This window comes from Colobus angolensis, unplaced genomic scaffold (genome assembly GCF_000951035.1).
Source record: "Colobus angolensis palliatus isolate OR3802 unplaced genomic scaffold, Cang.pa_1.0 Scaffold428, whole genome shotgun sequence".
In the NCBI taxonomy this organism is placed as follows: domain Eukaryota; kingdom Metazoa; phylum Chordata; class Mammalia; order Primates; family Cercopithecidae; genus Colobus; species Colobus angolensis.
The window spans coordinates 628,603-639,946 of record NW_012117688.1 but is presented as its reverse complement, the minus strand read 5'-3'; the positions used below and the strand labels follow the sequence as shown (position 1 = coordinate 639,946).

The 11,344-nt window shown below is 41.3% G+C and overlaps 1 protein-coding gene across 2 annotated transcripts in view; it reads right to left on the bottom strand.

Moving 5' to 3' along the window:
* Window positions 1–628: 628 nt before the first annotated feature.
* The window catches only part of TRIM9 (tripartite motif containing 9), a 120,019-nt gene continuing 109,303 nt past the window's right edge, over window positions 629–11,344 (bottom strand). For both annotated transcript variants that reach the window (XM_011956876.1, XM_011956875.1), the window contains 3 exons: window positions 7,192–7,495; window positions 4,778–4,940; window positions 629–2,718 (listed from right to left, as the gene is read on the bottom strand). In XM_011956876.1, the coding sequence (XP_011812266.1) occupies window positions 2,656–2,718; window positions 4,778–4,940; window positions 7,192–7,495 (530 nt within the window). In that variant the 3' untranslated portion in view covers window positions 629–2,655. The remainder of the gene's footprint in view (window positions 2,719–4,777; window positions 4,941–7,191; window positions 7,496–11,344) is intronic.

Here is an 11,344-nt window from a genome sequence, read left to right as displayed (position 1 = left end):
GAAATGTTAAAGGAGCTAGGTTTGAAAGTTAGTGAAACTCTGTTTTGCAGTACTATAAAACTGCAAGCCAAATTTGTGGCTTTTTAAAAATAAAGTAAGCCAGGCACGTTGGCTTACACCTGTAATCCCAGCACTTTGGGAGGCTGAGACGGGCAGATCACAAGGTCAAGAGATCAAGACCGTCCTGGCCAACATGGTGAAACCCTATCTCTACTAAAAATACAAACAAATTAGCTCGGCGTGGTGGCGTGTGCCTGTAGTCCCAGCTACTTGGGAGGCTGAGGCAGGAGAATTGCTTGAACCCGGGAGGGGAGATTGCAGTGAGCCAAGATTGTGCACTCCAGCCTGGTGACAGAGCGAGATTCTGTCTAAAAAAAAAAAAAAAAGAAGTAAATCCCCAATGTTTGGAGGCAGACCCCAAACATCTCCACTGGACATTTCACATGAGGTTAAATTTCAGATGAGTAAAACCAAAAAGCAGTGCCACATGCCCAAGGAAACAGGGGAAAGAACACAAGCCCCCCAGAGCTCTGGGGGCCTTTTCAATGAGACTGTGCTGAAGAAACATCACTCTGACAAAGGTGAACTGTCATCCCCAGTAGAAAAAAACTAAGACATTCTAGAGACATTTTGTTCTCTCATAAAAATCATTTATTGGCACACCAGAAATGACAATTTTTTCTAGTATAGTAGTTGTATGCATCTGTAATTGCAATTCAGTGTAAACTACATGTTACAAGTCACTAGAAATCTAATTAGCAGGATGAATTTAATAAAGAACAAGAGGAACTATGAGTCTACCACGGCCCAGCCATCGAGTCTCATTGGAGAGTAAATCAAATATCAAACTAGTGTTGTCCTGCAACAGTTTTTCTGTAGCCACAAGAAAAACCAAGACGCACATAAACAGGATAGCACCCATTCCATAAATTAGGTACACTTAACTAGAAAAAGATTGTAACTGATAGAAATAATCTAAATAAAGTAAGCACAAAAGTAAATAATTAGCTATTTACATATATTCCTTTTTGCCAAAATTTTGTTAGCTTTCCCATCCTATCTCTTCCCTTCTATTTGTTATTCTTGTTTTTTCATGGTGAATTTCTTGGCTCACTGAAAAATATTTAGACAACTAATTAGAACTTCTTTCTGGGTCCTACCTTTCCTAAAACTTCATGTCAAACTAACGAATTTCAAGGGTAACCTATGTAAGTCTATCTCTATATAGAAGTAAGATGCATTATTATTCTGTTATCAGTCATAGTAATGACATACAACCCCACGTTTTTCCTAACATTATTTGGACTACTCCAGAAAATCAGGCTGTGAATGGCAGCAGAGTGGATGGATTTTTCATTCATAACAGGCACAGATAGTCTAATGGAGACAAGCATGTTTATCCTGAGAATGTGAATGCTGTGGACTGCAACTCAAGATCCCCCATTACTGAGAATGGGTCCTTTGCCCTCTGGTCACTCTTTATTTTTTCAACTATCAATTTTTAAGGCGTGGTATCATAGCAGCATCAGCAAATAAGAATGCTGACATCATTTCTACCAAGAAGGGCTCTGTGATGAGTGGCAGCAGGTACCATAATTAAATAGCGCAGCTGAAAAGGCATTGAGTTGGTACATTTCTGGTGCTATGCCCAGAATGTGTGGATTTTTAGCATCATTCTAGGAAGCCTGAAAGATCTTGCCCATGAGCCTCTTTGACCCTTGCCCATTTCCCTTCTAGTACATATGACAATTTGTAATTATTTTATTTTTGCTTTTTCTCCTACTGGAATATAAGCTCTGAAGGGCAGAGACTATGCCTGTCCGTTCACCACTGTGTCCCCACAGTGTCTAGAACATAATGTTCTAGTGTCTTGAACAGTGCCTGGTCAATAGTAGGTTCTCAATTAAAAGCTTGTATTAAATAAACGAACCAAATCATTGAGTCCCCTGGTTTGTCTGTGTCTTAGAGACTTTCCAATTTTATACAATGGCCAGGGTTTCTGGCCTATCCTAATTACAGGGCCATCCTAATGATCCTACCCTGATGTGAACCTGTGTAGCAGATATTTTTGTGCTTCAATGAGTAGTAAAACTTCTCGGTGATAGATTCACTCTCCCAAAGCTGAATTCTGCAGAGCTAATGCTACAGGAGAGGTAACAGGGCAAGAACATTTTAGGAGGTAAGCTGTATGCTACAAATTCAGCTCATTCTTCCCTACCTCCCCCTATAACCTCATTGTTTGATAGAAAGCTTAAGAAAAAAAGTTAGCAGGAGAATTTTCTCCTGGCAGTGCATGTCCAGTAAGTCACCAAAAACCTGATCAGAAAAGAAAGAAAATATAACTCACCTACATAAAAAATTAAGTTAAATAAAAGCAAAATCTGGGAGTGGGAACCAAGTGACGTGGTGGACTGTCTAGGTCTTTTGTTGGTTAGAATTGTTGGACATGGAAGCGGAAGCAGGCATGACAGCAGAGGAGAGGTTGAAAGGGAAAAAGGCAGAGCTATGGGTGTGAAGACTGCAGAGGACCAGCTTTTCTCTCCTCCTCCTCCCGCTCCTGCCAACTCTGCACCCCACCACGACTGGCTGAGCTCCTTGCTGTGGCTCTCACAGGCGGAGGTAAGAACAGGCAGCTGGCGCCTCCACGGCACATCCTTAGGCTATTGATGCTCTGCTGGAGTAGAAGTCGGGGACTGGGAGCCCGGTGTGCAGCGTGACCTGGGGAATGAGACTGTGAGTCCTGAGACGCATCATGCATCCCCCTATCCCTTTACACAGTGCACCGTGGGTGTGTCCCTAACTCAAAAAGTGTTCTGTTTGCTTCTCTTTAAACATCTAGGCTAGTAGGCATGAAAGGGAATTCAAGAAGAATCCTGCCTATGGTAACAGGCTGCTCACCATGGCGGGCTCTCAAATCCTGATGACATTTGATTATATGATTCTCAGTCACCTGCCTCTTTTAAAGGATGCTGGAGAGATTGTGTTCCTTACAACGGAAGACATAAGCTTGGTTTTCAGGTAGCAGAGCCTGCTGGCCACACAACAGTGACCACTGCCAAATCCATGGATAGAGGACAGATTTGCAGAGACAGCCTTCCCTTATTACTTGTCCACTAGTTATTCCAATTAGGGCAAACATTTCTTTCTGGGGTTGCACAGATGATTGCCAGTTGTGAAAAAACATGACATTATACTATTTCACCAATTTCTGTATATCCCCAAACCTCAGTGGATAGCTATGGATAAAACCAGAACCATTTCATGCAGTTCTTGTCCCTGTCTTCTCCAGCCCAAGAGTCTTTATCAATAGATAATCAAAAGGTCCTGAAAACCCCTGAAGAGCATCTAGTATAAAATTATTTGAAAGGGAAATGGCTAATGTGAAAATCCCTGAATGAGGTTTTTCTGAGACTCGCTTCTGGGGTAATTTATGGTTTTTCTTAAAGTGTAGAGTCTGAACTCTGAAAGATTAGATTCCAGCCTTCCAGAAAACCCCATCTCCTTGCAGGAAGAGAGAAGGGCAGGGGCTGCTAGTTTGCAGTCATTGTTACTGCACATACTGAAACACAACAACGAATTTTTATAAATAGTTTCCAAGGCTGGTTCTGGGTAGGGCAAAAGTCATCTCTAGTGTTGTAATTCTCAAGCCCTATCTTAAGACAACCATTTGTGGAATGAGGCTTATAGCTGCTAATTTGAGGCCCAGCTCAGGAGGGAAGTGAAACCCTAAGTTCTGACAGCGGCTGGCAGGGCACAGCTCTTCCTCCATGCATGGCTCCGGTCCCCCTCTGGCCCCAGGCCAAGAGTCTCTCCACCATTCCTTGCCCAGGCAAGGACTCTCACGCCTTAGAAACTGTGCACAGGCTGTTCCCTCTGTCTGGAAGGCTCTACGCAACTCACTCCCTCACTCCTTTAAGGCTCAGCTCACAGGTAATTGCAATAAGCCCCACCTACACTGACCATCCTGTTTAAGACTGCGGCTGCCCTCCCCAACCCCAGCTCTCATGAACCCTTTACCCTACCATTGGTCTTTTCTCCACTGCACTAATCACCTTCCGACACACCACCTGATTAACATTTGTAATTATGCTGACTTTTTATTGTCTATCTCCTATCACTAGGATGTAAGTCTATGAAAGCAAGATTTTTATCTGTTTTTTTTTTTTTTTTTTCACTGATGTATCCCAAACACTTATAACTGTGCCTGGCACATTAAAGGCATTCTATAGATATTTCCTGAATGAATGAGAAGCTGTTGTTTTATTCTATAATAAATAACAATTAACTAACTTGTAGGTAGGGACTATGTTTTCTACCCCTTAGGACCTAACAGAGCCAAACAAGAGTGCAGAGAAGATGCTCAGATTTTCTGATAATGATACTAAAGCATCAGTCTTACAACCTCACCTCTTCTCAGGCACTCCTGGAGCTTTGTTAAGTCATTCCATTTGTTTTCATGCCAGTTGGTTAAAGGCTTTCATATCTACTTAGAGGTGGAACTAGAGCTCCAGGGATGATCATTAGCCAACCGTGAAGAGAACTCCAGTTTCCTACGTGCTATTAACTACTCTGTGTCCAAGTATAAAGAAGATGATTATGCTTGGCGCGGAATAATAGCAGTTGTCAAGGCTGATCCCTTTCTCTCCTCCTCTCCTTCATGTCTTGGTCTGGGCCTTACGCTGTCAGCTTCCCTCTTTCCGGTTGGATTGAATGGCCCTAGGCGGCCTTTGAACCGGCAGCCAGCAACAGCTGTTTAACCTCGGGGCAGGGTGCTTACCTGCACGTTCCTGTTCAGGCTGACCGCAGGGAAGAACAGGCCCTCCACGTTATCAAATGCTATGGGACCTTGTTGCTCATCGTTGATAAAAAATGTCAAGTTTTTTCTATTTAAGTCGAGGAGGACCCCAATTGTGGCCCCTTTTGTGATCCCTCCCTCAGTTCTGTAGGAAAAGAAAAAAATTGGGGTTCACTTGCTTGTGGTCACTCTAGAAGCTCCCCACTTTTGTGTGGTGAAACCAGTGTCTTGCAACCTGTTTATAATCATCACTACCCCAAAACCTTTTCCCTAATCATCCCTCGCACATAAATTTTAATACCGCAGATATACTGTATACCTGTTGGTACTGTGTGTATATCTGTGCTTTATATATAAAAAGAGTATGATTTTTTTGCTCCCTCCCGCCACCATCAATTTTCACTTCCTAGGGAGAGATATCCGCCCTTGTGAGTTGCTCTGCTGTTGCTGAGAGTGAACTCATTCATTAGGGTCTCTACTACTGAGTCACAGCAGTAGAAAACCGAACATTAAAGACCAGGAAAAAGTTGCCTTTGGGCTATCAGAGCTCTGACTCTAGGAATGTTGCACACTTTGTATAAATGGTGTAACTTAAATATCATTCAGTACAAAGTGACTTAATTTGAAAGTCAAAATAAAGAAGCACTTTGGTTGCACCTAAACCACATGCATGAGAAATTGGATTTGGGGCCTTATGTTATCCATTAAACAGAAAAACTCATTCCAGAAGGATAGTAATTTTTTCGCTTGTTGCATTTGAATTAAGAACTTAGAGGCTGTCTGTGAAATGACAGCGCTGAAGAAGAGGCTTCTTCTCTGTACAGTGAAATAATTATACTCTGAGATGTAGTGATTTTAAGGAACCTGCATACAAATGCCATTTTACAAAGAATTGTGTCTTATGCTTCAATTGATGGTTTCACAAAATGCCATTAAAAACATGGATGATCAGATTTGTCTTTTCTGTTTTTTTGAGATCTAGCTATATTGAACTTCATTCTCATCTCAGCAGAGCACAGGAATTTGTGTCATTCATTTCCTCTTGCATGCAGGATACAGACTGTACATAGTCATTAAAAGACAGGTTACAAATTGCCTCTTGTTAATTCACAGGTTTAACAATGAAAGCACAAGTGACAAGCAGTTTGCATGCAAGCAGATGTGTTTAGCATTAAGAATGTTTTTCTCTGCATAGTTTGATGGTTATGTCATTAGTCACTCTTGCACTTCAAAATAAAGATGCTAAAAGGGAAAAAGTAAGTGTGGCATTTGGGTGATAGCACTGGAAATCTATTGACAGAGAGTTCCCCAAAATGCCACTCACTGAAGATAACCACTTATCTACATCCAGTAGGATTTGCTTTCATGGTGAAATGGTGTGTGTGTTCACTTCAAGTGACAGCGAATAATACACATTTGAATGCTATAGAAACTATTCAAGGGAAAAGGAGGCTTTAGGAGTCTACAGGCTGGAGAAGGGTCAGTGATGAGCATACAGAAAAAGATAAAACAGTGGAGTCCAATTATCCTACCACTGTCTGACATGCTTTCCCTTTGATCTGGTTGAACACTACTGTTATTATTTTTTTTTTCAGAGACACTAATGAGAATGTATCCTGGGGAAATCTTGGAGCATAAGGTGGACCAGGGTCCACAGAAGAAATTTATCTGCCTAGGAAATTTGTGAAAAATACATTTGAAGAACACAATCAAATGAGAAAGGAAATCCATTATAGTATGTGTTCAATTATAATGATCTATATTTTGGTGGTAGAAGAAAACCTCAAGGAGATTACCATCTTTCCTTTCCTTAGCAAACTGGGTGCTCTGAATTAACACAGTAATGAGAGTTCTCTTTAAGTAAAAAGTCATTCAAATTGGCATCCATAAGCTTTAGTTTAAGGAATCGTAATAAGAACAATGGCTACTATTTTCAGGTGCTTCCAATGTAAGGCATTTTCACATATTTCATTTAGTCTTCAGAAGATTCCCACATGGAAAAATTTTATTATACTAATTTGATGGATTTGGAAACTGAGGTTCAAAAAAACGAAGTAATTTGTCCAAAAGTGCTTTTCTGATAAGTTATAGGTCTGCCTGTTTCAGCATCCTGGATAGTTTACTTATAATGAGTATCTATTGGGATTCTTAGTTTCCAGCCATGGGTGAAACACAGTAATGAAGGGAGTAGGAAAGTACTCAAGTCTCTATCATTACACAAAAAGTAAACCACCAGCATGGACTCAGCTGAGGCTCATAGATTGCCCGTGCTACTTAATGTAGATCACCTGCTTGATTTCCTTACTATGGTCTATGTAATAGGTTTTTGAACTGGGGCTCTCACTCCTGATCAGAAGCCAATGTGAAGAAGGCTTGGTTTGGGGGCTGCAGGGTACCTGTTGGTGTGCGAGTTGTTGTGCATGAACCAGCTCCGGTTATTGTCCACATACATTGCCCAAGCTTTGTCGTCCTTTCCTAACATCACATCCTTCATCACGTCCATACGAGCCACGCCAAAGGCAGGATCAGGGTGGTTGTCATAGCGATCCACCGTGAGCTCCCAGTAGTGGACGCCCTTGGAGAAGCCAGTCTTCCCTAGCACCACCCGGTCATCATAGCTACTGCAGGTCACCGTCAGGTTGTCATTGGAGAGGATGATGTCCGAGTGCGCCGAGCCAGGGTCGAAAGCAAACCAGGCCACTGGGAACAACAGAAGGGAATCAGGTTATTAAGACAGACCCAATAAGCTTAGCACCATAACATACTCCTGGGCGGGTGAGGAGCGTTGTGTAGCGTTTTCATGCTGCCATGCAGGAAGGAGGCGTCCAGGGCCAGGGCAGACAGGGGCACGTCCTGGGAGTTGGTACTCTCTGCACCAGAAGCAGACGGAGGACACACGACCGATTCAGCAGGGGTTACCTGGCTCAGACTGCACTCCCAACCAGGTGATCCGGGAGTGAAGTGGCATCGATTTTGGAAGGTGCAAGTCCCTTCACCTGGTGACTGGCAGAACAGTGCACCAGAGACATAAAGGGAGAGGGGATGCGCTAAGATGCCTGTGTAACCCCTGAGGCGGGGAGGCTAGGAGCTAGAGTCCTAGATGGAGGAGGGATAAAACACATGGAGTGAAATCAGGAAATATCCCTTCGGCAGAAGTGCTAACATCTAGTTGCTTTGACGTTTTCCTTGGCTCTAGTGAAAGCTCACAAGCTGCGAAGCTATAAGCAACATAAACTAATTTTCATGAGTGATTGTGACTCTATGTAGGACAGGTTGCTGTCTGCATAACTTAAAAAACACAGTTTGCGTGCTACTCCTGAAACTAACACGTCAGAAATTTTGCTGGAGCAGTAGGTATTTCGGACATTAGGTGCAGATAGAATGATGTCTTTGTACACATTGTTATGCCCCAAGTTCTAAATGCCACCTATACATATCACACTCAAGAGATGTAATTGCTGATTTATTGAATCTGTGAGACACCTCACATGCACTTTGATCTTTGCTATTGGGTAACAGAATAAGGTTATTCCATACCTGCCAACAGCTTTTTAATGTCAACTGTTGTCATTCCAAGTGAAAGGCATGGGGGAGAGAGATAGGAAGCAAAATTGACATGGATAAGAAGACGTGTCTCTCCTGAAAGACTAGTACCCCAGAAGGACTCAATTTAAAACGCCACATATACTAAACAGGTGCTCTCTGACTTGTACCTTTACCCACATTTAGTGCTCATAAAGAGTGCTTTGCATTGATGTATGAGAAAACCGGGGTAAAAGTAAGCTTTGAGGCATCACATTAAAAACTACAGGCATCTTTTCCATTTTTTAAGAGTTTGAGAAACTGCTATAATAGGGTTAGAATGACAACTAGACAATTTTATTGATATAAGACAAGCTGCCGCCATTTATTTTGTGAAGGAAATTGAGCACATCAATCACGTAAGTAAAAGATAACAATTACAATAGGTATACTTGCCTAATTGAGAGTAAGGTGCAGATTGTGTCTCAAAATTGCATCCTACAAAGAGATACTACACATCAACGCTATGAAACAACAACCAGGTTGATAAAAATGACTTGTATACACTTAAAAAGCACCAGTTGAATATAGATACCAGAGGCCTGATCCATGAAAAAACAAAGCCCTTTTTATATTAGTTTACTTTGTTGGGTAAAAAACTGCCTCTCTGCTCTTCTAAAATGAAAAGCACATCTTTTTACCATTTAATAAATCCTCCTCCAGTTGATCCTTAACTCTGTAGCTGAATTTTTCATCTTTCCAAGTTCAATCTTTTCCTCTAAAGTTTCCAGAGTAAGAAGGCTAGCTGTTTTAAAAATGAGGAAAATGTGCTTAATTGAAATGGAGAAATCACTGGATTTTGATAAAACTCTGCTCTCACTATTCTATGCACTTCTGACTCTGGTTATGCCAAAAGGTCTTCATTGTGACTTGAGCCCAAATTAAATATAACTAAATGTGTAATGTAATCCATTTGTTAATATATACATATTATTAATAATTATTAATAACGATATGACAAATGTGTTAAAACTGCCTCCTCTGCTTCTTAGGAGAGAAGGTCCTTCTCACCTGACGGAGGGGAGGAGGGATGGTAGAAGTGGGTGTGGTCTCAGAGACATATTAGAATCCCCTGTGGAACCTTTTCAACCATCTCCCTTCCCTAAGATTTGGATACCTGTAGCCCACGAGAAACTGTACTGGGTGGGGGAAGACTGCCTAGTCTTAAAATGTTCAAAGCTGTGTGACCTACAATTTCCAGCGGTGTCGAGGACTGATCTAGAAAATGTGGTTTTGATGAACACTGGGGGATAAAGGAAGGATCATTTAATTTATTTTTCTATTTAGTAAGGCCTTTATATGCTAATTCCTAAAACATTTGCAGGATAATGTGCTGACTTAAAAGAATTTTACAAGAATTAAAAAAGCAACTTATATAAAAAAGGACTAATGGTTGAGTTAAAAACAAAATACAAAAATTATGATCTTACTTTTGGTTAGTTTGTTTTTCCTCTGGGATGAATTCACATGGAAGAGAATCATTTCCTCCCATCTCATGGCTGATTTTTATGTTTTGTTTCTATCAATTATCACTTCAATTCCTATTCATGTGTTAAAGCACAGTGAGTATGGAACACCTGGAGTTTTAAAACCGACTCTCATATTCAACGTTGGAAATAAGTTTGTAGAATCTGAAATAGGGCTTTAAAAACTTTTAAATGAATCATGCCTTGTGCAACTCTTTTTTTCAAAACAAATATTCTGAAATCTTTTCACACGATTTTAAATACACTATCATACATTTAAGATTCAACAATACAACTAGAATAATGCTCTTAAATACACCCATCCAATATCCCAAAACTCACATTTCATTTTATTTTTGAGACAATATACATTACAAAGACTGTAACAATATTTCAGTACATTAGACACAAGGGAAAAGAGTTTCATAACAAAGCATGTTAGGAAGCCATAGTGCACAGAAAAACAATAAGAGACATAAAAGCACAAAGAAAAATGTCATTTTAAAGAGAGCTTGAAGTCCCTGCATCCTTTTTGCACTGTCATGCTGTGGCCTTCTTCATTCCAGAATGTGGGATGAGCAAAAAGAATAAAATAAAAAACAAAAGAAACCTTTGGAAATGTGAAATGTGCATCATGTGTATCCATGATTACAATATAGTCCTGAAGAGATCATATAGGTCTACATCTTAGATATTTTAAGATTCTATTTGCTAGGCAGTGTTCGCTACAAAGGAACACAAGTCTAGCTTTGCTGAAATCAGCCTTAGGCTCTGTCACAACCGGCTTGGCTGTGGGAAACTTCCAGGAGGCCAGACTTTTTGATTACTTAGATCTTTGGTCATTAGGCATTAGGAGTTAAGGGTTTCTAATTCAGCCAGCAGTGATCCCACCCCGTTGCTAGGAAAACACTCAGCCAGGAGCCCCACTGTCCTAGCAGTGAGCACAGGCTTTTGCAGAAAATGCTTTCACTTTCTGCTCTCTGGATTGCCTGCTTTATAGGATGCTTTCTGCTGTTGGTGTGTTTTTACTTTTATTTTACTTTGTCAATAAAGATCTCTTGAGTCTATGTTTAATCAGACCACTCCAGGCTGGATGCACTGATCCAGTCTCCCAGACACCGCTGGTTTCCTGGATACAGAAGGGCTGCAAACATTACTGCCACGGCCTCCACTCAGCCAGCACCTGTGCCGTGCTATGCCACAGCATGTGATGACAGAGCGGGTTATCCATGGTGGTACCAGCTTGTGCAAAAAGAGTAACTTCACTCATGACTTTCTGATGCCGTTATACATAGACCACAGCTCCATGGTTGCTCCTTGCACCACACAAACAAGAACACCACAAAGCTCCACCATCCCGAAGCTCCTCATACCGGAAGCAGGCCACAGACACAGAGACTAGCTCATCCCCCTCACCACACACATGAATGGCAAGAACAAAACACACGTTTCAGAGATGCCTTCAAGGCACAGAGATCAAGGGGAAAGGTCTGAGGAGCTC